This window comes from Lampetra planeri, chromosome 5 (assembly GCF_965212315.1).
Source record: "Lampetra planeri chromosome 5, kcLamPlan1.2.h2, whole genome shotgun sequence".
NCBI lineage: Eukaryota > Metazoa > Chordata > Hyperoartia > Petromyzontiformes > Petromyzontidae > Lampetra > Lampetra planeri.
Window position 1 is genome coordinate 13,334,833 of NC_136111.1, and position 26,688 is coordinate 13,361,520.

The 26,688-nt window shown below is 47.3% G+C and overlaps 2 protein-coding genes across 7 annotated transcripts; one reads left to right on the top strand and one right to left on the bottom strand.

Moving 5' to 3' along the window:
* The first annotated feature begins 323 nt into the window (after positions 1-323).
* AADAT (aminoadipate aminotransferase) lies at positions 324-19,936 on the top strand. Of its 6 annotated transcripts, none has more exons than XM_078594539.1 (15): positions 324-436; positions 4,507-4,580; positions 5,069-5,261; positions 7,292-7,424; positions 8,027-8,101; positions 8,886-9,095; positions 10,142-10,207; positions 10,728-10,810; positions 11,077-11,173; positions 13,790-13,851; positions 14,625-14,689; positions 15,370-15,476; positions 16,154-16,209; positions 16,617-16,652; positions 16,748-19,936. In XM_078594539.1, exons 2-15 carry the CDS (start codon positions 4,514-4,516, stop codon positions 16,935-16,937), a joined length of 1,440 nt encoding a protein of 479 aa, XP_078450665.1. In that variant the 5' UTR covers positions 324-436; positions 4,507-4,513; the 3' UTR covers positions 16,938-19,936. The 6 variants fall into 6 exon arrangements, 5 of the variants coding, with proteins under 5 accessions (XP_078450665.1, XP_078450660.1, XP_078450661.1 ...); XM_078594534.1 differs by lacking the exon at positions 324-436 and adding an exon at positions 2,490-2,547; XM_078594535.1 differs by lacking the exon at positions 324-436 and adding an exon at positions 2,490-2,547 and having other exon boundaries at positions 16,108-16,209; positions 16,748-16,905.
* Positions 19,841-26,688, bottom strand: MRPL22 (mitochondrial ribosomal protein L22). The gene is made up of 7 exons (XM_078594545.1): positions 26,621-26,688; positions 26,453-26,489; positions 24,799-24,922; positions 23,638-23,703; positions 22,664-22,741; positions 21,742-21,811; positions 19,841-21,226 (listed from the first exon to the last, which is right to left on the bottom strand). Exons 1-7 carry the CDS (start codon positions 26,640-26,642, stop codon positions 20,964-20,966), a joined length of 660 nt encoding a protein of 219 aa, XP_078450671.1. The 5' UTR covers positions 26,643-26,688; the 3' UTR covers positions 19,841-20,963.

Below are 26,688 nucleotides of genomic sequence, written 5' to 3' on the forward strand. Positions count from 1 at the left end.
CTCAGTCACCCACCCACAAAGTCATCCACCCACTCGGTCATCCACCCACTCAGTCACTCACCCACTCAGTCACTCATCCACTCAGTCACCCACCCACTCAGTCACTCACCCACTCAGTCACTCATCCACTCAGTCACTCACCCACTCAGTCACTCATCCACCCAGTCACCCACCACCAACTCAGTCACCCACCCACTCAGTCACCCACCCCATGCATCATCTCAGTCACTGTCACCCAGTTCGGGGACACCCCCTTAGCCCCGCCCCCACCGCTCTTCACCAATCGCAAACGCAGAACGCGGTCACGTGACAGACACACCCCCAGCCCTGGCGCCGGGATTCTTGGGTTTCACGCAACGGCCGCTCACAACTCACACGAGGATTTAGCTCGTACGCCGCGCAGCAAACAGCAACATTCACACATCTTCAATCGCAGGTAAACGCTGCCGATGTCGCTATTGACCACTGTTGCCACAATAATGGTCGATTTAAATAAAACAACATCACCTTCGCAGCGAATATTACAAATCTGGGCCGAGCAAGTTTCGTGTAATTTTATTTACTTATTTCCATCGCCGTGTAATGGTTTGGTAATGCACAGTATCGCTCCGACACGTCGCTGCAGCAAAGACGGTGTTTTATAGTTCAACGTAAGCTGTGCTACGTTGACTTGGCGCCAAGGGGCATCGACCCCGAAGAAGCGAGTGGACCAATAGGGGGCGCGCGAGTCGGATCGACGGCCTCGAATCTACGGAGTTGATTTCCTTTCGCGAGAATCGATTGCCGAGATTTAAAAAAAAAGTTGGGATCAGTGAGCGTGGTGGTGGTAGGTGAGCGTGGTGATGGTGGGTGGGTGAGCGTGGTGGTGGTGGTGGGTGAGCGTGATGGTGGTGGTGGTGGGTGAGCGTGATGGTGGTGGTGGGTGAGCGTGATGGTGGTGGGTGAGCGTGGTGGTGGTGGTGGTGGTGGGTGAGCGTGGTGGTGGTGGTGGTGGGTGAGCGTGGTGGTGGTGCTGGTGGTGGGTGAGCGTGGTGGTGCTGGTGGTGGGTGAGCGTGGTGGTGGTGGGTGAGCGTGGTGGTGGTGGTGGTGGTGGGTGAGCGTGGTGGTGGTGGGTGAGCGTGGTGGTGGTGGTGGTGGTGGGTGAGCGTGGTGGTGGTGGTGGTGGGTGAGCGTGGTGGTGGTGGGTGAGCGTGGTGGTGGTGGGTGAGCGTGGTGGTGGTGGGTGAGCGTGGTGGTGGTGGGTGAGCGTGGTGGTGGTGGTGATGGTGGGTGAGCGTGGTGGTGGTGGTGGGTGAGCGTGGTGGTGGTGGTGGTGGTGGGTGAGCGTGGTGGTGGTGGTGGGTGAGCGTGGTGGTGGTGGTGGTGGTGGGTGAGCGTGGTGGTGGTGGTGGTGGTGGGTGAGCGTGGTGGTGGTGGTGGTGGGTGAGCGTGGTGGTGGTGGTGGGTGAGCGTGGTGGTGGTGGTGGTGGGTGAGCGTGGTGGTGGGTGAGCGTGGTGGTGGGTGAGCGTGGTGGTGGGTGAGCGTGGTGGTGGTGGTGGATGAACGTGGTGGTGACACAGTAGGGGATACAACTGGTGGTGCATCTACCGGTCATCTCAGTCAGCAGACCCATGGCACCAGCTGGGTCTGTCCCGAGACCTTCCTGTCAGTGAGCCTTCGACACTTCACGTGGCTGCAAATTGCACCTAGCCTGGCACAAGTGCCGTTGCGACGTCATTGCCACGAATGGCGAGTGTCGTGGTGCAAGTGGTGTGTTGGATTGGTGTGAGTGTAAATGGTATTTGTATGATTGGTGTGAGTGGCAATGTATATATGTTGAACTTCTTTCGCACCGTACGTAGCCAAATCGTGATATTCGGAGCTCCGGGGAAGCGTCAATGTAGACTGTCAGCGCATTTCACTACGAACCCCTCTTACGGCCAACACCAGTGACGAATATCTGAACCGGTGCTGGGCCTCCCCTAGGTCGACTCAGTCTGAAATGAGTCCCTGGTGCGGTGTGTAAACATCGCCACTGGGGAGACAAAAGCGGCCGGGCGTGGTTCTGGCCACTCGTGCGCCGTTCCAACCTTTCTGGGTCCTCAGCACTTGCCTCAACAACAGCAGGTTGAAGGCTACACGGGGGGTATCGTTGTATTTATATGAATGATGTTCGTGAGTGGGTCAGGGTATGTACTCCCTGCAAACTTAATTTTTCGTGCACGAATTTTGATCTTTCTATTCCTCTGTATATTTGACCACAACATTAAATCGTACAAAAACAGAAACATTTTAACAAACAACTTTTAGTTTAGACATTAAAACCCACTAGAATGTCATAAAGGTTCATTGTCTGAAACATTTTGAAAATACTAACATGAATAATTAGCGAATTTATACTGACCTATTAATAGAAACTCCACGTAATCAATAACAGGTTTATTCATCTCATGTTTAATTATTTATTCGGGTCCTTTACTTAACCAGGCGAGGCTCCAGTGGGATCTGGCATTTTGCAGAGCAGATCTTCCCTCTGTGTGTATCTGTGCTTGCTCAAGATGGAGAGGTATGCGAATTGTGTATGCTTGTTAAGCGGTTACGTGTATGCTTTGTAGTACAGTGTTGTATAGTATGGGGAGTGGTGGCATTATGAGCCCTGCGAAATTACTTGGATTCTTGGCAACTGCTAATGCCAGTGGCGACCACCCATCACCAAAACCCGCCTTGATTTAGGAATGTACCGTATTGGCAAAGTGTTGTAACATTATTTTACGACGAGGAGAGAAACCTTTGCTCTGCAACATAAAATAAGCAAACGCGATTTTAAGACTCTTTTCGCGATCTTGTACTCGGTTATTAAAAAATAAAATGCCAAGATAATTATGTTTTGTTAGGGCTTTTTGGATTCTGTAGGATTTTATTATAATTCTGGAAAAATACATATTTTGATGGAGCACAAATTGAAATTTTTTTAGCAATTTTAAAAAACCGGGTCAGTCTCTTGTCGTCCATATTCTCACCTCTTCGGTGTCACAATCAATGATATGTTTTTGAACGTCTTATACTCTTCACGTGGCAGTGCCCCACAGGTCGACGAACAACAGAGTTATTTATGGGATGGAGAGAAAGCCCAGCCAGCAATCGGCCAGGAAACTGGAGGAATATATTATTTTTTTAATATAGTAAACCTTCTATTCACGAGGGTTACGTTCTTGAAAACGCTCGCGTGTAGAATTCGCAAATGAAGAAAGCTTAATTCTAGATTTGAAGCTTTCGTGACTGCAAGGATTCATACTCTTAGTTTTTTTTCGGTAAAGTCACGTAGGTAAAAATAAATAATACAAATAAAAAATAAAACGTATTTTATTTCTATTATTATTTATTTTTATTATTTATTTTACCTACGTGACTTTACCGAAAAAACCTAAGAGTATGAAGAAACCTTGTTCAACGCGAAAAATGGTAGGAGTGAAATTAAGGGGGGAAATGGTAGATGTTTAATAACGACTACAATAATAACTAATATGTTATAAAGGACAATGTGTTTTTTTGTATTACCTTTGATGATGATTTGACTACGATGGTGGTGATGGTGAGTAATTAAGGAGGATAACTCCTCCCTGATTTGCATTTGCGTTATTTTTCATGGATCTCATTCGACTCCTTTATACCGAAATTTCGGCCTACCGCAGACGCACTCCCACCGGTATCTCGCCTATCTAACACTTTTTACCTTTTCACTCAAACTCGTAACTTTTGGTGTCGATGGTCTGGCACGTACACTTGCGAATACTGGAGTCCAGCGGCTCGCGAATTGCAAATTGGTGTACATTTAGTAAATCGCGAATATGCGAAACCCGCAAATCCAAAACTCGCGTATAGCAAGGGTTTACTGTACTATAAATAATGTTGTAGCATACATCAGTGATGGTTATCAGAACAAGTCCTGGGCCTCCCCTAGGTTAACTCGGCCTCAATTGAGTACCTGGTGCAGTGTGTAAAGATAGCTACTGGGGAGACAAAGGCGGCCGGGTGTGGTGCTGGCCACCCACCTCGTGTGTCGTGCCAGCCTTCATAGGTGCTCGCTAACAACACTTGCACCAACAGTCTGTTAAAGCTATAGTGGAGATCTTTGTCTTTTGATGTGTGTACTTTGTGTGTATGGTTATGTTATGTGCATGTGCGTACTGTTTGTGCATGGTTATCGTATTTGTTCATGGTTATGGTGTATGTGTGTGCTGTGTGTATGTATGCTATGTGTGTATGTATGTTCAACTTCTTTCGTACCGTACGTAGCCAACCGTGATAATCGGAGGTACGGAGGAAGGACACCAAACTAAACACAAAAAGCATTTCTTTCTAAATTAGTTGTCAATCTATATTTAAAAGTGCATAGCTCCAGTGGCTTCCAATATCGGAAGGAAGAGCATTCCAGACGGCTGCAGTAGCGCATCAGAAAGCGCGTGATGCACTGACCATCTTTGTTCGATGCCTTTGGTGTGTGCCCTGTGTGTGTGTGGAGAAGGCGGGAGATGAATTATTCGCGCTTCATCAATGCAGTGAGCGCTGCGAGACGCACGTCCCCCATCCGGGCTCTGAGTAAGGAATGCACGTGCATACATTTACATGCATACATTCACATATACTGTATATACACCACACACTCGTCAATAAAGACACGTACATATACACTACAAATACCCACATGAAGACTGACGCGTAGACATACAACAACCGTAATTCACCACGACGCCATGGTGGCATCACCACAGTGATTTTTCCAGGTTAGGTGCACTTTGCGGCTAAGTGAATTAATGAAGGATCACTAGCAGGAGGTTACAAAATAGGCCGATGTGTTATGGGTTAACTGAGATAATTTCGCACTGTGCCACCTTGCTGCGGTTTAGCTACTTGGCGCTCTGCTCGTTACTTTTTGTTTATTTTCAGTAGTGGCGTGAGCAAGTAATTGCAGGGCTGCGTATCTATCGATATTGTATCTACACTTCACAGATATCGACACGTGCACATGCAACGCCACGTTTCATTGTAACTTGCTTCCCTGTGTGTCCCCATTTGTCCGATCGTAGCTGACCTGCAGCTGAAGGCTCCACCGAGCCTCATCTCCCTAGCTACGGGGATGCCAAACCCCAACACGTTCCCATTCCTTGGGGTGAGCGTGGAGACACGGCCCCTGCACAGGGAGAAGCTACCCGGACCATCCCGTCTGAATTTCGACACCAAAACCGTTGCGAGGATGCTGCAGTACTCGCCCACGGATGGGTGCGTAGACTCGCAATATGGGAACACACATGGAGACAAAAGAGGACATGCACAGAGACACTAAGGGACACGCTTGGAGCCACAAACGTGGCAGAGGAAACAGAAAGAGACAAGTGAGCACACAAGGGCATGTGCACAGGGGCGCAGGGACACACGACACATGACTACACGTGCTAATATGCCAAAGACAAAGATCCCCCGTATAGCCTTAACTGACTGTAGGGGGCAAGTGCTGTAAGCGAGCACCAATGAAGGCCGGAACGAGGGGGTGGGTGGCCAGCACCACGCCCGACCGCCTTTGTCTCCCCAGTGGCGATGTTTACACACCGCACCAGGTACTCAATTCAGGCTGAGTCGACCTAGGGGAAGCCCAGGACCAGTTTAGATAATCGTCACTGGTGTTGGCCATGAGCGGGAATCGAACCCGGGTCGCCGGGTTCATAGCGCAGCGCGCTAACTGCTACACTACCGCTCCCCACAACATGTCAGAATACACACACAGAGACATGGGGTGACATGGGGACATGTACAGGCCATTTGTGGGATACACGGATGCCCACAGACACAAGTGATAACAGGAGATGCAATGTGTGCATGCGGGAGAATGCTCTCAGCTGTGTGTGTGTGGTTATAGTCGCTTTGGTATTGCACTACAGTCTCAAAATCCATGTTTGATTCCTGGACACGATGTATAGAATCAAAGGCAATTGGAATTTCAACCTGGCCTGAGCCTTCTCAAGGTAAACTGAGCCTCGAATGATCACCTGGTGCTTTGTCATTTGCATTAGGGAGACCAAAGATCTCATGTGCCATGTCGGTGCTTACTTCACGGAATGTTCCCCTGCAGAAGCTGCACGGGGGATCTTCTTCTTTTGTGTGTGCCTACGTGTACAGGGAGCTGTTTGCACACTTGAATGAATGCGTAAATGCATGCATGTATGTGTAGTGACATTGGGGATGTCACTGTATGGTGCCGGCCCTGGAGGGCCATGGCGTGCGAAGCACTGTCATCGCGTACGCCCCGTAGGCGGGTGTAGTACCAGCCCTAGCGGGGCTTGGTGAGCGCTGGGATAGCGAGGGCACCACGCACAGTGTGCAGTGCGGGCTCCCACTAGAGGGAGCGGGAGAGTGTCAGCCCAGGGGCAGGGTTGCCCCGGGCCATGGCACTCTGGTTGACCCCATAGGCACGTGATCCGGAGTGTCCATAGGGAGGCCCCCAGGTGGGGGGGCGAGGGGGTGATCACGTCTCGAGAGGGATCGAGAGGGAGCTAGAACGCTCGAGAAGGTGGGCGGGGCCAAGGGCGGAGCAGCCCTGACCCGGGAGGATATAAGGTGGGTCCCCGGGAGGGACCGGGGTCGCTTCGTTCTGCAAGCTGGAAGCTCCACGTTGTACATCTGAAAAGGCACCAACACGTGTCCCGGGACCCGAGTACGGGTCCGGTCCGTCGTAGCCCTAACTCCTGTATGGTAGTGTAGTTAACTGGGTGGTCACCACCCTAGGCTGTATCTGGTAAAGGGGCAGCTACCCCTTGTGTATATACTGTACGTGTTGTGTAATTAATGTGTTGCTTCTGAAGGTCTGCGACTCAGTTGGACTCACTACATATATATTTGTATTGGTGTGTGTGCATTCACCTACGTGTGTCTTTGTGTGTGCGTGTGTATGTGGAGGGATAAATGCATGTGTGTTTGCGTATATGCACTGTATTTGTATATGTGAGTGTGTTTGTACGTGCTTGCAGCGGCATATTCGCTTGTGCATTGCGCAACAAACCCGATGACCCAAGTTCGATTGCTTTCCATGGTTGGCTGACATCAGTTGTGAGCGATATGTGAACCGATCCGAGGCATCCCCTCGCTTGACTCAGTACCTGATGCATTGTGGGTACATTGGCACTGGGGAGACAAAAGTGACCATGCATGGTACTGGTCACATCCCAGCCTTAATAGACAATTGCTAACAGCACTTGCCCCAACTGTCTGTTAAAGGCTATATGGGGGATCTTTGTCATTTGTGTGGTTGTGTGCAGCATCCCTGAGCTGATTGACTGGTTCAAGCAGCTGCAGACGAGGGTTCACAACCCCCCGACGCGCAAATTTGAATCCGCAGACACCGAGATGACCGTGTGCATCACCACAGGCAGCCAGGAGGCGATTAGCAAGGTGTGCACACTGCACAGGGGCATACCATGTACATGCTGATGGCCAAGCCACCTGGAGTGCCCCCGATTTCTCCATATCTAAGAAGCTAAACACATTCAGGCCCCGATAATGTTTTATTTTTATTTACGAAGCTTTAAACCCACGTGGGAGAGCCTGGGATACACAGCCCAGGTATGTATCGACACCTAACAAGGTATCAGTGTTTATGGGGTTGTCTTCTTCTAACCCATGCATTTCGGTCTGATCAGTAACCTCTTCGCATGGCTTCCCCACTGCGTATGGCCTCAAAGTGCACCTTCGTCCCGGCATCGTGACTTTAGTTGGAGATTGTTTTGTATTTGCAGGTGTCTATGTTTCGAGAAGGTGAAACAGTGTAAGGGCTGTAGAAATGGCGGTGCAGGGTAGAACGAGTAGCGAAAGAGCGAGAGTGAAATGGAAGGATGTGGTGGAACGAGATATGAGGACGATGGATGTGATTAGGGAAGAGGTGCAGCCTACGGAGAAAGAAAACCTGAGCAGTGGACCCCGTACAGTAATGGGTCTTTTGGCTGAGATGAATAAGATGCGTATATTTGTATATTTGTCTGTATGACTGTGCCCAGGTGTTTGAGATGCTCATCACCCGAGGCGACTACGTGCTCATGGACACGCCAACATACCCGGGCACCCTCATCGCCGTGAGTTTTAGTTTTTCCACATTGTATCCCAATTGTGCTATCAGCATTCTGTCACACGATGAAAAATGTACATTCAGAACTTCTACAGATAGGAGTGCACCACCCTGGATCAGACAACGGTCCCATCATCACATCACTCTTTCTAAGATCTCTTTGTGAGACCTCTTTATCCACATCTTTAATATATCCTGCATGGAGTTTTTGTCTGTTTGTCAACCAACCAACATCTGTCGTCCTCGGAGTTAGAATAATGTCAAATTGAGTGCGAAACCAAATTTAATATTATGGGTATTTTTTGCAGGCATTGATGACTTCACCCACTTGAGAACCTGGTTTAATCACAGGCAGCTAAGACCCAGATGCAAACCCCAAGATTCCAGTGGTGCCATTTCAGATACTCTGATTCCTGAGCCACCCGACTACTTTCCAGAGTTTCTGCTTTTATTTGAAAACCATACGTACATGCAAAGTAGGCAAGGAAATAAATATTAGACAAAGCTGTTGTAGCACACGGTCACGAGGTCGGGACTGTGTAGTGCACGATATTGCCTAGTGGTGGCGTGAGAGCTGGGAGAGGATAATCCACTGACTTGCATTGTCAGCCACATGACTTTGTGGTCTGTAGCACAGCAGCTAAAAAATAATGAATTTAGGGTCGTCATTTCAGGGGGGAGAGCAACATTCTTGCTTGAAATCTGTATTCTGCCCCTGTCGCTGTGTGACTCAATATCCTCCAATGTGCAAACCTGTACCCCCCGTGTCCCTCCGTGTCTTAACATCCCAGGTGGAGCCACTCGGCGCGCGTGTGCTGAGCGTAGCGAGCGATGCACAGGGGATGATCCCGGCAGATCTGCGTCGCGTGCTCTCGCCGTGGTCTCCAGCAGACGCCCGCGTCCCTGCCTCAGGCATCCCCCGTGTGCTCTGCACAGTCCCCAATGGTGGCAACCCCACTGGAGCCTCGCTGAGCACCGACAGGAAACGGGAAATATACCGCGTGAGACACATGCACATACACATAACATACACACATATGTAAATGCAACTTACTTTACACAGCCCCATCGCAGATTCGCTGAGTGCCAACAGGACATAGCCCCCCCCCCCCAACTTATAGCCTTTAACAGACTGTTGGGGCAAGTGCTGTTGGTGAGCATCTATGAAGACCAGCACGGCACGCAAGGCGGTGGGTGCTTCAGCACTGTGCCCGGCTACCTTTGGCTCCCACACACACCAAACCAGATCCTCAATTGAGGCTGAGTCGACCTAGGGGAGGCCCAGGACTGGTTCTGATAACCATCACTGGTGATGGCCATGAGCAGGAATCGAACTCGGGTTGCTGGGTTCGTAACGCAACATGCTAACCACTGCACTGCCGCTCCCCCCAACAACACACGCATCCCATAACCATACACACCAGCATATACCAGATTCCAATTGTCACTGTTGATCTTCGTGAGCAAGAAGCAACCCTGGGACTCCAGGACCGCGGTATGAGCCACTGCTCCATCCACCCAACACACATCGAAGCAAATATGTGCCCATACACCTACAAACACTAGATACCCGTCACTGGTGTTGGCCGTGAGTGGGAATTGAACTCGGGTGATCGGGTTCATATAGCGCAGCTTGCTAAACACTGCACTACGGCTACCCACAGGACAAAGACATACACACACACACACAAAGAAAAAGATAGTGAATCAGTCCGCGTTATCAGGTTCCATTACCGATTCCGAATTTCAGGAATCGGTAATTGTTTCCGGGGTAATGTCAGTAATGAATTAATTGATTGGCACGTGTGAACGTACAAACCACACGGTACATTTTCCCTCTTTTCTCAGTTAAAAGGTAAAAGGTGCAGTCCTGAAAATGCTTGCTTGCCGCACTTCTGTCGGAGACCCGCCTCTCCTGTGGGGACTTCCACCAACTGGCTGCTGAGGCCTGCAGGTGGAAACGAGCAGAGCCGCGTGTGGGCTCTCTTTGGGCTCACGCACAGAGCCACTTGCCTTGTTACTCTCAACCACTTACCTGTGTTCTCAGATTGCACAGGAGTATGATCTCCTCATCATCGAAGACGACCCTTACTTTTACCTGCAGTTTAAAAAGGTGAGATGGCCCGGAATGTGAGAGGCCTGTGCAAGTCGGTCTTGTCGGTGATGTGTTGCCTGTAATGGAGGAGTTGGTGATGATTGGGATGATGTGCTGATGTTGCCGGTGATGTCGTTGTTTTGTCCTTGATGTGGTGGCAATGTTTGTGATTTTGGATGTTATGGAGGTTATGATGTGGTAATGTCAGGTGCATATTGATGTTGCCTGCAATACAGATGATGAGGTGATCTTGTGTTTGAAGCAATGAGGTGGGGGTGTTTGTGATGTCGCGATGATTTTGCCTGTGATGGAAGTGATGTAGTGATAATTCATATTGCCTGGGATGGTGGTGTTGTAGTGATGACGTTGGCTGTGATGGACGTGGAGAAATGATGATGTAGTGATCATGCTGCGTGTGATGGAGGTGATGTAGTGATAATGTTGGCTGTGATTGTGGTGATGTAGTGATGACGTTGGGTTTGATGGAGATGACGTGATAGAGGTGATGATGTTAATGGCAATTGTTTTGTTGTCCCAGCCCTGGAGTGAATCTTTCCTCTCTATGGATGTTGATGGAAGGGTCATCCGCACAGATTCCTTCTCCAAGATCATCTCCTCTGGGTGAGAGAACCCTTTTCAACATTCTTGTTCCTCAACTTACATCTCTTGATTATAAAAATTATAACCTGATCCTTAACTAGCATCTTTTTTTTCCTCAAAAATCATCAAGTGCACCTCAGCAATTCTCTCTTCACTTGTCATCTCTTCCTTTTCTCTTAAATCATTATCTTTTTCTCAGTGATAATCTCTTACAGGTGACTTGGGTGTGTGTGTGTCGCTCTGTCCCCTTATTGCCCTGTGTCTCTGGCTGTCCTTGCCGATGACAGCTTGCGTCTGGGTTTCTTGACGGGACCCAAAAAGTTGGTGAACCGAGTCATCCTGCACATGCAGACATCGACCATGCACACGTCCACCTTCTCACAGGTCTACCATGATGCACACATCCACTGTCTTTTACATCCACCCGCTCACAATGTCCAACATGTATGCATCCATATTTTAACAGGTCAACCATTGACGGGTGAATCTTCACACTCACCTCACTTATCCACTTTTACACACATCCACCCTCACACGAGTCCATTTTCAAATTTGAATGTATTGGCGGTACACCGATGCGCGGTATGAAAAAGCACATTTTTCGCAATAATTGTTAATTTTATTTCTTTTCCCGCGATTCACAACCCCGATCAGAAAATCTTGTGGGGTTCGTCAAAATCAGTTCTCGTGATGTCGAAGCAGTCGGAAGACGAATGTTATGAGCAGCTGAACACAAAACTTCACGGTCTGTTGCCGTATAGCACCCAGCCTGATGACGATTGGCTCCGTGTTTTGACTCGTGCCCCTCGACAGATTTCACTGTTGCCTTAGACTTGGTCGGACGGTTATGGTGAGGTTAAGGTTGGAGAAATACGAGCACTGACCTTTCATGAATAATGATGCCTATAAGAGAAAACCTTCAATAGTATTTGGTTGTTCACGAGGGATTTAGATTTTCTCCTCATTTATTGTTTCCATTACAATATCCCAAATCTAACCCTAACGATCCCAACACTCTACTTGCCGTACTGTCCATCGTCGGTTCAAGTTTCAGTTTCATTGATTAGGTATTGCCCTGTGAGCCATGCGGCTCTTGAATCGGGTGCAACCGCAACAAACAAAAACATGAACAAGGAACATCTTAAAGTGACTACGAGAAACAGAAAAATTCAGGCAAAAACAGCAAAGTCTTCCAGAAAAAGCACAGTGTGCAAAAATCCCGGTGGGATGCAAGTAAAATAATAACAACCATAAGACAATTTAGATTAAAGTTATCAGTCTAACTCTGCACTACAACAAACAAATATGGCTAAACCAAAACGTTTTCGAAATCACCAAAATAAAGCTATAAAAACAATGTAACAGTGATCATAGAACTGTGATTTAAATGTAACAAACACGTTCCTTTGGAGTGGGCAGGTAGGAACTTGGTTGGACAGCGCATTTGTGCGATCCGTGTCACGCGGCCCAAGCTGCGTGGGGCGGCGCGTCACGTGGTGCTGAGCCCGCCCGGCTATGCACGACAGACAGACAGACAAATAATCCCTAGTGGGCAGTGTGGAACTGTTGTTCCTACCTGTATAAACGATACACATAACATGTACGACCAAACTTTGCAGCCATAGCTGGCAGCATGAGTCACTCCATAACAGCAGGAGTATCAGTAGGAGTATCAATTTTTCAATACACCTTTAAAGATCAGCACACTATAATCAAAACTCAAGATCATACTTTGCAGCGGTCATACGGAGCGATACATTTGATTTCAGGCCACTGAATAGCAGTGGCAGCTAGGGGTGTACAACTCCTCTACAGCAGTTTTGAGTGAAGATCTCACAGGTAGTGATCCAAGCTGCAGTTTATTGGCGATAGCATTCCAGATCCTGGGGGCATCAATAGCAAAGGCCCTTCCTCCAGTATTTGTAAGGCAATAAGGAATGTGAAGCTGATAAATGAACGAAGACCTTAGGTCAAACGACGAAGATGATGATCCAGTCTCACCCGAGGCTCGCAAGAAAGCTGCTGCTGCTGCTGTTCCTCGAGGTGCTCGCCCTCCTGGTCGGTCTAAAAATCGCTTGGCCCTGACCCAAATCAACGGTCAATATTGACCCTTTTTAGCAAGTCTCAGAAGACTGAATAAACTTTTGAATCGTAACAGGGCCAATTAAATTCTAGATTTGAAGCTTTCGTGACTGCAAGGATTCATACTCTTTGGTTTTTTCGGTAAAGTCACGTAGGTAAACAATAAAATAAAATAAATGAAAACAACTAAATTAGTAGGGCCAATTAAAGACTGATAAACAGATTTGATGGTAAAAATATTGATTTCAGACTGTTTTATGAGGACCGGTGTGTTATGCTGCACCGGTGTACCGCCAATACATCAATTTGGCCGGCACATAACTTGTTTCCCTCTGCTTGTGACAATTGGCAATGATGATGGTGTCTAAGATGATTTGGGATGAGAGTTTAGATTATTTTGATGGTGTTGATTTTGGTGATTGTGATGTTGATAATGAAAATTATAATGTCAGCAGCATGAAACGATGATAATGTTTAACATGATTCGATTTTGCAAGTGATGAAGATGAGAGCAGTGACAGTTATCAAATGGTGTTGATTTTTATAGTGATGGTGATAGTAATGTTAATGCAGTGGAGCCCTTCTTATTCACAACCCTATTATCCATGAATCCTGTGAACCTTGGACATGATCGGTCCGCAGAAGCTCCAATTATGTGCGGGATAGCTCCTGCTATCCACGAGTAGTAGTGGTAGCAAATTACGTGTGTATCTTCTCCATTTATACGTGGCTGTTTGCTAAAAAAAATAGCGACCCACGTGTCAACATGGATAAGAGGAGGTCTGACTCGTGACAAGGATAATGATGTATGGTGATACAGATGATAATTTTGGTGGTGGTAAAGATGATGATGAGCGTAATGATGTAGATTATGACGATGATGAGGGTAATGATGCAGATGACGATGTGCCTCTGCAGATCTTGGTGTATAAGCTTCTGGAGCAATGGGGCATCGATGGCTTTCTCGACCACGTGGACAGGTGTGTTGACAGCACAATACCACCCACGCTACACTCACACCGGTGCCAGTGGCACCCGTAATGGTTGATGACACCCTGGTGTGAATGAGAGACCAGGGATAGACCCGCGACTCTGCTACGCATAGAGTCTTGTGCAGCCTTTAACCAATCCTCCACACACAACGGTAAACCATTCAGCTGCCACTAAACCGGAATGCGTTACCAACACACATGAATGTACTCGTACAGCCCTTTTGTCAATCCACTGCTGGAAGAGGGCCTCCCCACACTTCAGGTCTGGAGAGGTGTTATTTGACCATACTTTACCACACTGGTAACCATGGGTTGGTTAAAGGTGGGGAGCATAGAATGGCCGAATAACAATGTATTTTTTAGCACTGTCCTTTGCTTACCACAATGTGTTGCACAGCCTCGAAGTAATCGATGCCACCCTGGTAAGCATGGTGGCCTCCTATTCAAGCACTACATCCAGGCTCTCAACCCAGCTTAGCTTCTGAGCGCACTTCCGGTGACATGGTCAGAGACTGCATTTAAAAAAAAAGTCCATACCCTGGAGGAGGCAATTGTTGAGCCAATAAAGATTGATAGTTGAGATGCAATGTATACGTTCTTCATGGGTTTTTTTTCAATCAGACATTTTGGATTCAGCAAATATATTCACTTGGCAAATTTTAGAATCAAATAAACAGTGCGTCTCTTTATTAAAATGTTGTTGACATTTCTGTCACCTGTCGGTAAGTGCGTGACACTGTGACTTCCTCTGTCTGCTGCAGTGTGGTGGAATTTTACCGCTCTCAGAAAGATGCAATGGTCTCCTCCGCCGAGAAATGGCTCACGGGTAAGGCACACGAAGCTTCACGGTGGCATGCGCATCTACACACGTATGCGGACACACACTACTGGTAACGAATGACATTTGTGTGCCTTATCAATTTCTATAACATTAATGTATTTTGTTTTAGTCTTAAATTATTAAGACTTTTTTTAGGGACCTGCCTACAGATGTTTGGCCGATTACATTTATGAGTGTTTTGCATGTGCAAAGAAACTGGAGTATCAGGAGAAAACACACATATATGAGGGGGTAACACGAGAAATCTGCACAGACAAAATCAAGAATCCATTGCTGTACGACCACCCCCTGAGTACCTTGCTGCCCAAGCCCACAGGCAGTCTCCCACACAAGTACTAACCAGGCTCATGCCTGCCTCGCTTCGAAGATCTGATGAAATTTATTACATTAATGGCGATTTGTCTGATGTGAAATTTTACTTTGCCAACCTGGCAGCTTATGTCCCCATGCTTCCTCATACATCCCCATACCTCAGAATACAATCCCTCTACCTTCCTTGTTGAGTCCTTATGTTGCGTACCTTCGTCTCCTCACACGTCCCTCTGCATCTTTGTACCTCCCCGTGCAACCCCGTTTTTCCGCATGCCTCCCCTGTGTCACCGTTTCTCTTCATCTTACTGTGTCGCTGTTTCACCGTTTTTCCTTATGTCTCCGTGTGTGTCCAGGTTTGGCCGAGTGGGATTCGCCCCAGGCAGGAATGTTCCTGTGGATAAAATTACTGGGGGTGGAAAATTCGCGAGACCTCATCATGAAGAAAGCCCTGGCAAAAGAGGCACGCGCACATACAAAGATCCCCCTTATAACCTTTACAGACTTTTGGGACAAGTGCTGTTAGCAAGCACCTATGAAGGCCGGTACAGTACACAAATGGGTGGTGGCTAGCACCACAACTGGCCACCTTTGTCACCCAAAATGGCGATATTTATACAATCCACCAGGTACTTATTTGAGGCTAAGTCGACACGTACACATACACACTCACACGCGTGTATTCTTCCACATATATTTTGACACACATGGTTAAATCTCAAGAGATGCCCCTGATCTAATCATATCTTGGAAACTAAAAGCAAGATGGAGCTTGGCTCATGTTTAGATGGGCAACGACCATGCATGCCAGGTTGCCCTTGTTGGCTACAAAGTTGTGATGCAATGTTTGGCAGCAGCAAAATTGTTGTACTGTATTTTCTATGCTCCCGCATTTAATCTCCTTATCTTCAAGCCTCACTGAGCATCACGGTGAATTATGGTCATTTCGCCCCCATGATCCACACAACATGCAGAGGCTGTCGATTAGCTGTGCTGTGCATGAGATATGACATCTGCAGGTGTTGTGCAGATCTTACTTATGGAGCAAAAAGTCGTTCATCTACACATGTCACTCACCTGGATTTACGCTGCAGGTGTTGTTCGTGCCTGGAGCTGATTTTTACCCTGGCTTGGATGCAGTTTCCTCACACTTGCGTGCGTCGTTCTCAATCACCAGCCCAAAGCTCATCGATACGGTGAGAAGCATGAGCAATAAAGGGATCAGGGAGATATGGGGGTGTAGGGGATCATAGAGACATGGGGACACAGGGAGAGACACGGTGGCATGGTGGCCGAAACGTTCCACCAGTGGGGGAGCACGACCACTGGGCCCCTCCCAATTCTGGTCCTCCTGCCCCCCCCCCCTCCCTCCTTATAACCCCTACGCCAGAGGTGCAGGTCGGCAATCAAAATACAGGGAGACAGGTAATCACAAGTGTGGATGAAACACTAGTGTCCCTGTTTCAACTCCGACCTCTGATATTCAACTCTCAATTTGTGTCTTTACACACAAAAAAGAACGGGTGAGATTATACTAGGAGTGGCTTTGACACGTATTGACACGAATTGCAGAGTGTAAGTGTAATTGTGTTTCTGTCCCCAGGGTCTTCAAAGACTGGCTGAGCTTGTTAGAGATGAGGTAAAAAAAGCGTGATTTATTGTGCACGAGCGTGCATGCATACGCACACAAATAAAAACGTGCCTTAATGTTCACACAAACATATATCCACACAGGTACAACAAGAACTGGCATTTTCCACTAAGTGGCGGTGATCTTACCACAGCGCTTGTGCCATGCTATGTGCACTTTAAGGCCACGCATCGTGTCGAATGCTCACTGCCAAGTCATGGGTTGACTGAGATGACTGGCAGATGCACCACCTATGCCCCCGACCGCCACCCGGCGCTCTGCTCGTTGTTGTGAGCGTCACTCCAGTGCCCTCTGCTGTTTTGGGACGGCGACTCCCTTCAACTCCCCAGTCGCGTCCTTCGCGAGCATCCTCCACAGAGGCCAATCTTGACTGGGTCATGTATTATTTTATTATTTCCCTTCTACGTGACTTTACCGAAAGAACCAAGAATATGAATCCCTGCAGTCACGAAAGCTTTAAATAAAATTTTTTACTGCTGGTACCAGTCATTGGCAAGTCTACTCAGCTCCATATCCTCTCATACCACATAATTCCACCTCTTCTCTCGCCAATGCCACGCCCATTTAGTCCTATCAGGCCGACTAAAATCTGTTTCGGCATGCAAGCTACATGACCCAGCCAATGCAGCCTTGCCTGCCGAAGGAGCTCACCAATGGGACTGTGTCCAGGTCTTTCAAGGATTTGTGATCTCACACAATCCAGCCTGGTTAAACCCAGGATGGATTGTAGGCAGGCCAGCCTGAATGTTTCTAACCGCCAAAGATGTTTGAATAAGGGGTCAACAATTTGCAAGCATAGAAAAGGTAAGGGCATGACTGTGGCTGAGAAGACCACTTAAAGCTTCCTTTGGAGTGACAAACCAGGTAGCTTCCACAGAGCGTTATGCAGCCAATGAAAATATGCCGCTCAACTGATTGGGAGTGAGACCTCTGCTGTAAAACCATAGTCAGTCATAATCACAGTGCCCAGGTATGGGAACATCTCCACTCTCTCCACAACTCCCCATCACCAATGGGAAGTTGTTGAGAGGGTGGAGTGTTTGATGACACAAAATACCCAGGTGTAAACCACTACCACCACTCCGCCTCCTGTTGAAGGGGAGGCGAGCCCACAGTAGCTGGGGACTTACAGCTTCCCACACCTCACCGCCACGCTCCTACACTCCCTTCATTTTTGTTTAGAAGAGCCATTCCATGTTGTTTGGCTGTTTCCTCCCTGAATAGAGGACTGACTAGTCCTCAGTGACTGCTGCCAGAACCAGTCCACCGGACCTCCTGACAACCGCAGATCTAGGCGGGAGCCTCTCCTCCGCAGTGAACATTCGTACATTTCACGTGGCCACTTGCATAGGCTTTTTGCTGGAAGAACCCCGAGGGTACGGGTCGAGTCTTCTGGCTCCGTCAAATGGGGTTTGGTCAGGAGACGTCGTAGAAACCTGTTCCCCTGAGGCGTTCGGAACAAGTTCGTTATTTTTTGCATGTTTTCGTAGTAATTTAAATGAAGGTGGAGGGGTTACCAGTCCCTCATACCCATCCAGAGTGCCCGTTGGCCACTGTGGCGACGAGCGCCATGAGGGGGACAGCCAATTGGAATTGGCCCTCCCCCCATGGCATTGCTCCCAGCCACCACAGGGTTACCATCGGGCACCACCGAGAGGATATGGGATTGTTCTTGCCAGACACACAGGCACAAACCGACATACTGTATCACACATGCTGTTATAATGTATAGATTCACAACATGTAAACACATCAGACGTGTGCAAAACCAGTCTTTCGTGCATGTGCAAAACATATATATGTGCATATCAGCAGATACAGAAAGTCAGTTTCCTGATCAATAATGTAGAGTGCACATCTCCATTGGTGACCCTGAGCCAGTGGTCGAACTCCACATTCATATGGCTGGCACTCTGCACAGGACAGCCATTAATTTCATACAAATGTTATTGATCTTGGAGGGCTGATGCAGTTGTTTTCTTTTCACACGTATACACAGTAGAGTACATATGCTCAAACACACATGTACAAGCATACCTCTTATACCGCTCAGGATGCGTACTTGGTAATTGGAGCGCGATACGAAACGGCACTATAGGTCACTAACATGGTTCCAATGGAGATGCGTACTGACAGCGCAATTTTTTTTACCTATGAGCGATATGAGGGCTTCATTGGAGTATCGGTAATGACCTGAATGATACTTTGCACATGATAAATATATAAAATCATTTCATTAATTCAAATACATTTTAATACTGACATTAAAAAATCCAATAAGTGATGCACTTTCCAGCAAATTGGGTGGGAGCTTGCGTGTAAGATTAACTGTTTGCCGTAATCACACGTTCCGTGGGAAGTTATACTAACCGATGGAATTATTCGATACATGGATTGTCAATGAATTTATGAATTCACCCTCGATGAATCGATACTCTAGCATAGGTGTCAAATCGACTGAGCAGAATGAATACAATAGACCTCGATGCTGGTTCCACAGACATGCCCCTATGGGCAGCACCACACCTACTTCCATATATATGGGCTGATCCTCAGTAATTGTCCTCTAGGACATGGCGTAATAACGAAACAGCATTATAAAAGGCAGCACTATGACAGATATGCCTGTACACAAAACAAGGACCATGGCTGTCATTCACCATTTAACAGTGGTGACATTACATTATCATATTGCTGGTGTTGCTTTTTGTTTGCCATCATTTCTGGAAGGTGGCTACCACCAAGCCCACCCAGTGGCATCTTTCACAATCTTAGCACTGCTGGCAAGTTTCCTTCAGCAAATTCACTGAGCTGCAAGCTCATCCTGTGCCGCATTAGTCTAACTGCACCCACATTAGCAGGACATGCAGTGGCTGGGCATGCTGGATACATGATGCAGCCAATGTACTTTATTCTGACCTCCCATCAGAGGGGGACCCTGTTGTTACTCGAGACATTCAGGGTCAGCCTGAATGTCTCAAGCCAGAGCAGGGGTTTCCATAAGGGAATCCAGAGCATTGCAGAGGTGAAGTGATGCCACTTGACTGATTTTTTGAGACCTCTGCTGCCAAACCAGCAGTGGCAATGAATTGCACGACGATAAACCATCTCATTACTCATGAAGACAATGTGGCGTGTTCGATTTTGTACACAAAATAAATCAACAGCAATTGTTATTTAAAGGCAGTTTGATTTTAATGTTGTGATGAATCATAATTATTGCAGAGTGCAAACTGTACAAAAATTTATCAAATAAAATAGATTTAACAAAACCACGCGTGTGTGTCACATAAGGAGGAGCTGTGGCATATAAACAATGTTTATTTTACCAGGTCAGGCCCATTGAGTTATACAGTAAAACCTTGGATTGCGAGTAACTTGGTCTGCGAGTGTTTTGCCAGACGAGCAATTTGTTTAATTTAATATGAATTTGATAAACAAGCGAGGTCTTGCAATACGAGTAGTACGTGTTTACACTTTGTCTGCCGAGCCTCACGTGATCACAACTGATATACGAGTGCTTTGATATACGAATTGCTTTGGATTACAAACACGTTTCCGGAACGAAGTATGCTCGCAATCCAAGGTTTTATTGTATAACTTTTTCAGAAGTGCCTTGGCCACAAATGACAGCCCAATGAAGTGGTTTGTGGAAATTTATAGCAACCAAATACTCTACACATTTCTCAATGTGAAGGGAAAGACCGGAGGGCCCGGAGAAAAATAAATGCGACCACGGGGAGAACATACAAACTGCAAATATACAGGTGTCAGGGTCGGGATTGAACACATGACCTCCTGTATACCAGGCAAGGTAGTTAACATTTCGCCACCGCGGTGCCCATATTGATTTGTTCATATACTGTACAAAACATTTCAGACAACCCATGATCAGATTTTGGGCTATGATAAAATACACCATTTTCAATTGGCATTTGGAATTTGGCCATGTCCTGTCGTAGATCGATTCAGCCCTTCACAATTGCTACCAGCTGTGTGTCTGAACGTCAGCAATAAAGAAACACAGGCATCTGAGAATGCAGCAAACCATACCGGCTTTGTTGGGTGCACTTGTGCGAGCGCCTATGCATTGCACGTTTGGACTTCAGTTAACCCTCACGAGTAAGCTGGACTTTGGGGTAAGCCGGAGGCTCTGCCCCCAATTAGTCAGATTTGACTGCAAACAAGGGCACTCCAACTTCTACTACAGGAGGGAGCAGAGTTGATTGCACACACGGTGCTCTTTAAATCCCACTCGCACATCAGAGTGTGGGAAGGTGCGCTCTAAACCCCTGCACATCACAGGGAGTGCGGGACGGTGCGCTGGCGCAGCTCCTTTACGTAGAGGCGCGCCTGCTCTATGGGTGAGCGCAGGTGAGCGAGCGGCGAGCGTGCATGCTCCACGGGGTAACGCGCGCGCTGCAGCTCCGCGGCGGAGGGCGGCGGCCCCTCCACAAGCTTCACAAAGTAGTGGCAGCGCACCTTGTCCATGATGCCGAACATGCCCCGGCCGTGGTAGCGAAGCCGCTTCAGGTACATGCCTTTGCCTACGAATGACTCAGCTGGGCATAGGTGTGGAACATGCAGAGAGACGGAACGAATGGTTAGGAGGTACCATAAGGTATCGGGAGGTTCAATAAATTGCAGGGAAGGGAAAGGTGTGGGGGGCAATGGGAACACGTATGTATGGGGGAAAATTAGAAAAATGCATGGGATGATACAGAAGCAATCAGGGTGATATGGGACCATGTATGTAGATGCATAGAAAAGAGAGATTTACAGGAAGATGAGAGGTCAAGAGGGAAACAGATGAAGCTGTGGAGAGGTACAAAATGTGGTAAGACATGACGGCATAATGGGGCACACAAAAGTATGAAGCAACAAGGTATGGGAAGAGCATCGGAGAAGATACCAGGATGTGTCACGAGGTACAAGTATCAAAATAAATAACATACAAAGAGGCATGAGTAAATCAGGTTCATAAATCATTGAGCTCTCACGTGAATTTGAATAAAGGATATTGACAGCACAGATACTAAGACTTGAGTCTGAGAAACTTAATCTGGGGCTCCCTTACCCACATAGAGGTTGGATCTGAACTCCACGTTGTGATGGTTCACTGCCATCTCCTGGGCTTCCAGCAGAACCTAGCAGAACACATACACCACCTCGTTTGCCTCACCACCACTATCATAATAAATATATCACACGTAACAATCATCATTGCTATCACGAACACAACCATCACTGTAGATATTACCACCACCATGTCACCATCATAAAAACAAATCAACGAGATTTTGCAAAACAACATCCCTCACCATGAGGAGCCTCTCTCCCCGTGTTCATGGATGCTCATTCTGCTGCCATCAGGATTCGAGATCAGGGACGGAGGTGTATGCAATTATGCAATAGATCAGTAATCAGCCACTTAGTATGTGACTCACCTGCAAGGAATTGCGATACGTTGTGTATTACTTAATAATACGCTTCCAGGCTGCGCCGAGTCTGTCGCCATCGCTGTGATAGCTACAGACTCAGCGAGCCTGGAAGCGTATTATTAAGCAATACATAACACATCTCGAATCCTGATGGGGTTCAACAATGATGACGTCATCCTGCACTATTTAAGACCGGAAGCAGGTGTATGGCTTCACTATTCTGGCAAATCACCCGAAGATGCTGGATGTAATTTCCAGCGAAACGTCGTCGCACTCAAATTGTAAATGTTGTGTATCCACTCTTCAACACACCGGTGGGCTAAAGTAGTGAACTATTTGTCTTTTGTCAACGTGACACATTTGTTACTGATTGGCCGTGTCGGGTGGTGGAGGGTTGCACCACATTTATAAATAACATGATCTAACCCAAAAATCTTTATTATGAATAATACTGGTCGCGAAAGCCTACGTGTTAAACAAACCGAATGCAATGAACATTTCTATATGAAATGATGAATTAATGCATGTTATTTATATTGACACGTTGTAAAAACGCACCTCCTTCATGACCTTAGCTCCTTTCTTGTCACTGAATTCCAGCTGAGCTAAGGCTTCATCCACAGACAGACCTTTAATCTGACAGTCACAAAAACAGATTCAGGGTTAGAGACATGGGCTACATACACACATGGTCACATACACATATGTAGTGCCGTAGATGGACCACGCTTACCGGCAGTGGTAGACGAGATCCATCTGCAAGGGTACCCCGTACCGCCAAGGGGGGGGCTGCGGGGCATCTACGATCCCACGCAACGCCACCCCTCGATGGGGACCCCAGACAGCTAATCCCCTTGGCGCCACCAACGGGGAGGGTTGCGGGGGATCTATGATCCCACGCAACGCCTCCCCTCGATGGGCAAAGGGGCATAAAAGGGGACCTCCCCAGCCCATCGGGGCCAGTCGCAGCTCAAGACCCAAGACCCAAGACCAGCCAGCTTAGGACCTTGGACCCCCTCGTCCCGCTTGTCCTTGTAAGGGCCGGGATGCTGTGCTGGCCAGTGGTGGGACTCTGGGACTCCCAGCTCTACGTCCTTGTAAGGGCGAGGTCCGAGGAAGCCAGAGTCCAGACCCGCACCTTGGCTGGGTCGGGTCAGGTAGCCTCCCCAAGGGTAATTGTAGCCGGAGGACCCGAGAGCGTAGCCAGAGTAGGCTGTGTCCCTAGGCTGTGTCCCTAGGCTGTAACAGAGTATCAGGACTGTTGGAGTGTGGTATTGTAAATAAAGAAGTTACCTCTACAAGTGTCTCCGGAACCCATTACACATATATGCAAATTCACTGCCATCTAGCAGGAGGGGCTGAGCACATGGAAGAGCTGCGTGGCTCTTTAAGCACTCGGAGAATGCACGAGATGTGCTGGTGGATCTTGGTAAGGTCCTGCACAGCTTGGGTCTGATTTGCATTGGCCGTGAAAACAGAGTGCATTAGTATTACTGTGTAGGTGTGGGTGTATCCATGCGAGTGCTACGTACCAGTGTTGCCAGGTACCACATCTTGTCTTTGCTGTATTTGATCTGCCTGTGGCAATGAAAAATCTCCTGGACACACACAAGGAATAATTTGAGTCTATCTGCACAGGTTGATGTGTATGTGATTGTGATATACACTTGTTAATGTGTATGTATATTGTTGTAGTGTGTGCATTTGAGTGTAGGGGTGTATGTTAAACAGAGGATATGTATAATGGTGTTTGTATTTTTTGGTGTACAGGTGGTCTCTGGTTTACGACGATCCGATTTAGAACTATCCACATTTACGACATTAATATAACGCCACCATGGATCGATTTACGACGCAGAAACTTGATTTATGATGCTTCTTCCCACATGACTACAAAACACATTTGAAGAGTCAGTCTGGTTTCCAATGTGATTTAGCACGGAGATTTTTTTTATTCTCAAGTGTTTTTGTAGATGTTTACATATTAAAACCTGTAAAATATGGCTGATAAAAGGAAAAACACATCGGCAAGTGATGTTTATACTGTTTATGGGAAAATAGGGTCTGATTTACAATGATCCCATAGACGATGGGGTTTCCAGGAATGCATTGTGTTGTAAAAGCGGGGCCGGCTGTATTAGTGTGTATAATAGTTTACATAATTGAGTAATAGTATATTAGGCTAGTGCATGCACTAATTTGTGTATCCATGTTTTGCATTGCTAAAGAGTATACTGTAAGAATTATGTACATTATGTTCTGGTGTATAAGTAAATGTGTATAATTCCATGTTATAATATTAGTGTACTGTGTTTTATTGTGTATATGCCTTATATGTATGTAAAGGTGTATTGTGTTTTATTATAGGTGAGGGAATCCGGAGGTATAAAATCAGTATGTAAAGTGCCTAAAATTACGTTGGTGTATTACATGTAAAATGTCGTGTATATGTGTACTATACACATACACTAATATATATGTAAGTACTCGTGCGTTAGTATCGGTTTATTATTTTATGTACAAGTATGGTATTGAATATATAACTGCATGTGGGATTTATGGTATGTTGATTGTTTCCTACAAGCAAGTAAATATATATGTAATTGCTGTGTATATGAACTCGTGTATGCGTGGTATGAGTATGTTCGTGTACTGTTTGTGGGTATTAGTGTACGTTGCTGTGTGTGCATTACTGCCGGCCTCCTCTCCTCCCCGGGCTGCTGGGGTGGGTAGACCACGCGATTCAGCGGTTCCCAGTTCCTTCGCCTTGACAGCACAGCACCCACGTGTAGGCATCTCCATGGTGATGTCAGCACACTGATACACACACAGATCCCCCTCTAGACATTACCAGCCTGCTGGGGAAAGTGCTGTTAGCAAGCACCTATTAAAGCTGGTTTGGTGCATGAAACGGTGGTATTGCCAGCATCACACCTGCCCACATGTCTCCCCATTGCTGACTTCTACAATCCACACCAGAAACGTCATTATGCCTGAATTGACTTATAGGAAGCCCAACACGACTTCATATATTCGACACTATTGCTGGCCGTGGTCGGGAATCAACTTACGTCGCTGGGGTCGTAGCGCAAGGCACTAATCACGTCACCACCACCCAACCCTGTACCAATATGAAAGACTACACTTGACCTCGTGACCTAATCATGTCACGAATGGGCTTGTATCCCGCGGATTTCAATCCGACTGGGTGGTGCAGTGACTCAAGATTACAAGACAATATCCACCGCCTGCTCACAGCATCGACCCAACTAATTTAATTCTGAAATGAGAAATATCGCGGACCAGTGCAATTTCGGGTCTAAACACAGCAGGGGGCGCACTTTCCCACGCAATTTCTGCAGGAAAAGCGAAAACAGTCGAGTCCTGTATTGTATCTACAATCTCAAGTGTTTGAAGCAAGCGACATTACGTGAAAACCAGGCTGAGACCATCTATATATGGTTGCACTTTATAAAAAAAAAAACATTTCGAAATAAAGTGCACGTTTGCAATTTGCGCGGTTTCAATTTACCGCGCCTCAGTCGGTGTTAGCCGCTGAGGGAGTTACGAGTTTATTTTTTTCATTCCTGTTGCTCCATGCCCCCTGTCAAGTTCCCATTCTGCTGTAATGTGCACCGATGCCTACTTTATTGAGGGCAATATTGTCAAGTAAAATAAAGATAGATTGATAAGGGGTGGCTGAACCCCAGATTCCACACTCTCGTATATCAGTCGTACTGGTTCAGTACCCGATGCCTAAATAATACGGTAACGTGTCCCCAAAAGATGCGACTCATTGCAAACTTAAAATACTGTAGTACCTTAAGTCAAATTGTCAAAAATGTAAATTTCTTCCTCAGTGACGTAAAAATCTGACATGTTTATTAAGCACTACATAAGTTCCATGAAACAGCATCTTTACAAAGCACACTGACGATTGCAAGTTCAAATCCAGTTGGGAGAGGTCTGGCATTACACTTGCCATTTAGAACACGTTTGGATATACAGTATCATCTCCTCCGTCAAATCTTCCAGGATCACTTGAGCGATGTCACTGCGTTACATTAAACGTACGATCTCAACGTTGCAATTATGTATGTTAGGTGCTAAACTGAGTAATATGCATGTTATACAGGCCTTCCCACACCGTGCGGGTGCCATGGGGATTGCATGACCCATACCACTTGGCGTGTCGGTCCCACGCTACACATGACCGCCACGACCCAGGCTCAACCCTGTCTACTTTCCGAGCTTACGACCACACCGGGCTCACAGCGGCCGATTCGGACCATCACATCACAATGCAAATCCACGTCCCGCGCGGCCTGCGGTGACCCCCTCACTCACCCGCTCGCCGTCGCCAGCCTCGCCAAGGCGTCCAGACCTGCAAGAGAGAAGCCACACACACACACGGGGGTGGGGGGGTAATGAGCACTGTGAGAGGGAGGGAATTCCCGCGAGTCGTGGATGGATTCGGCCGCTCACTGTGAATTTGTGCTCGCGACCTGCGCCTACCTCGCCGTATGGGGAGCGCCATGTTGGATTGCGGGTGGCCCGGCGTGCAGTGCGCGCGGCCCCCCTTG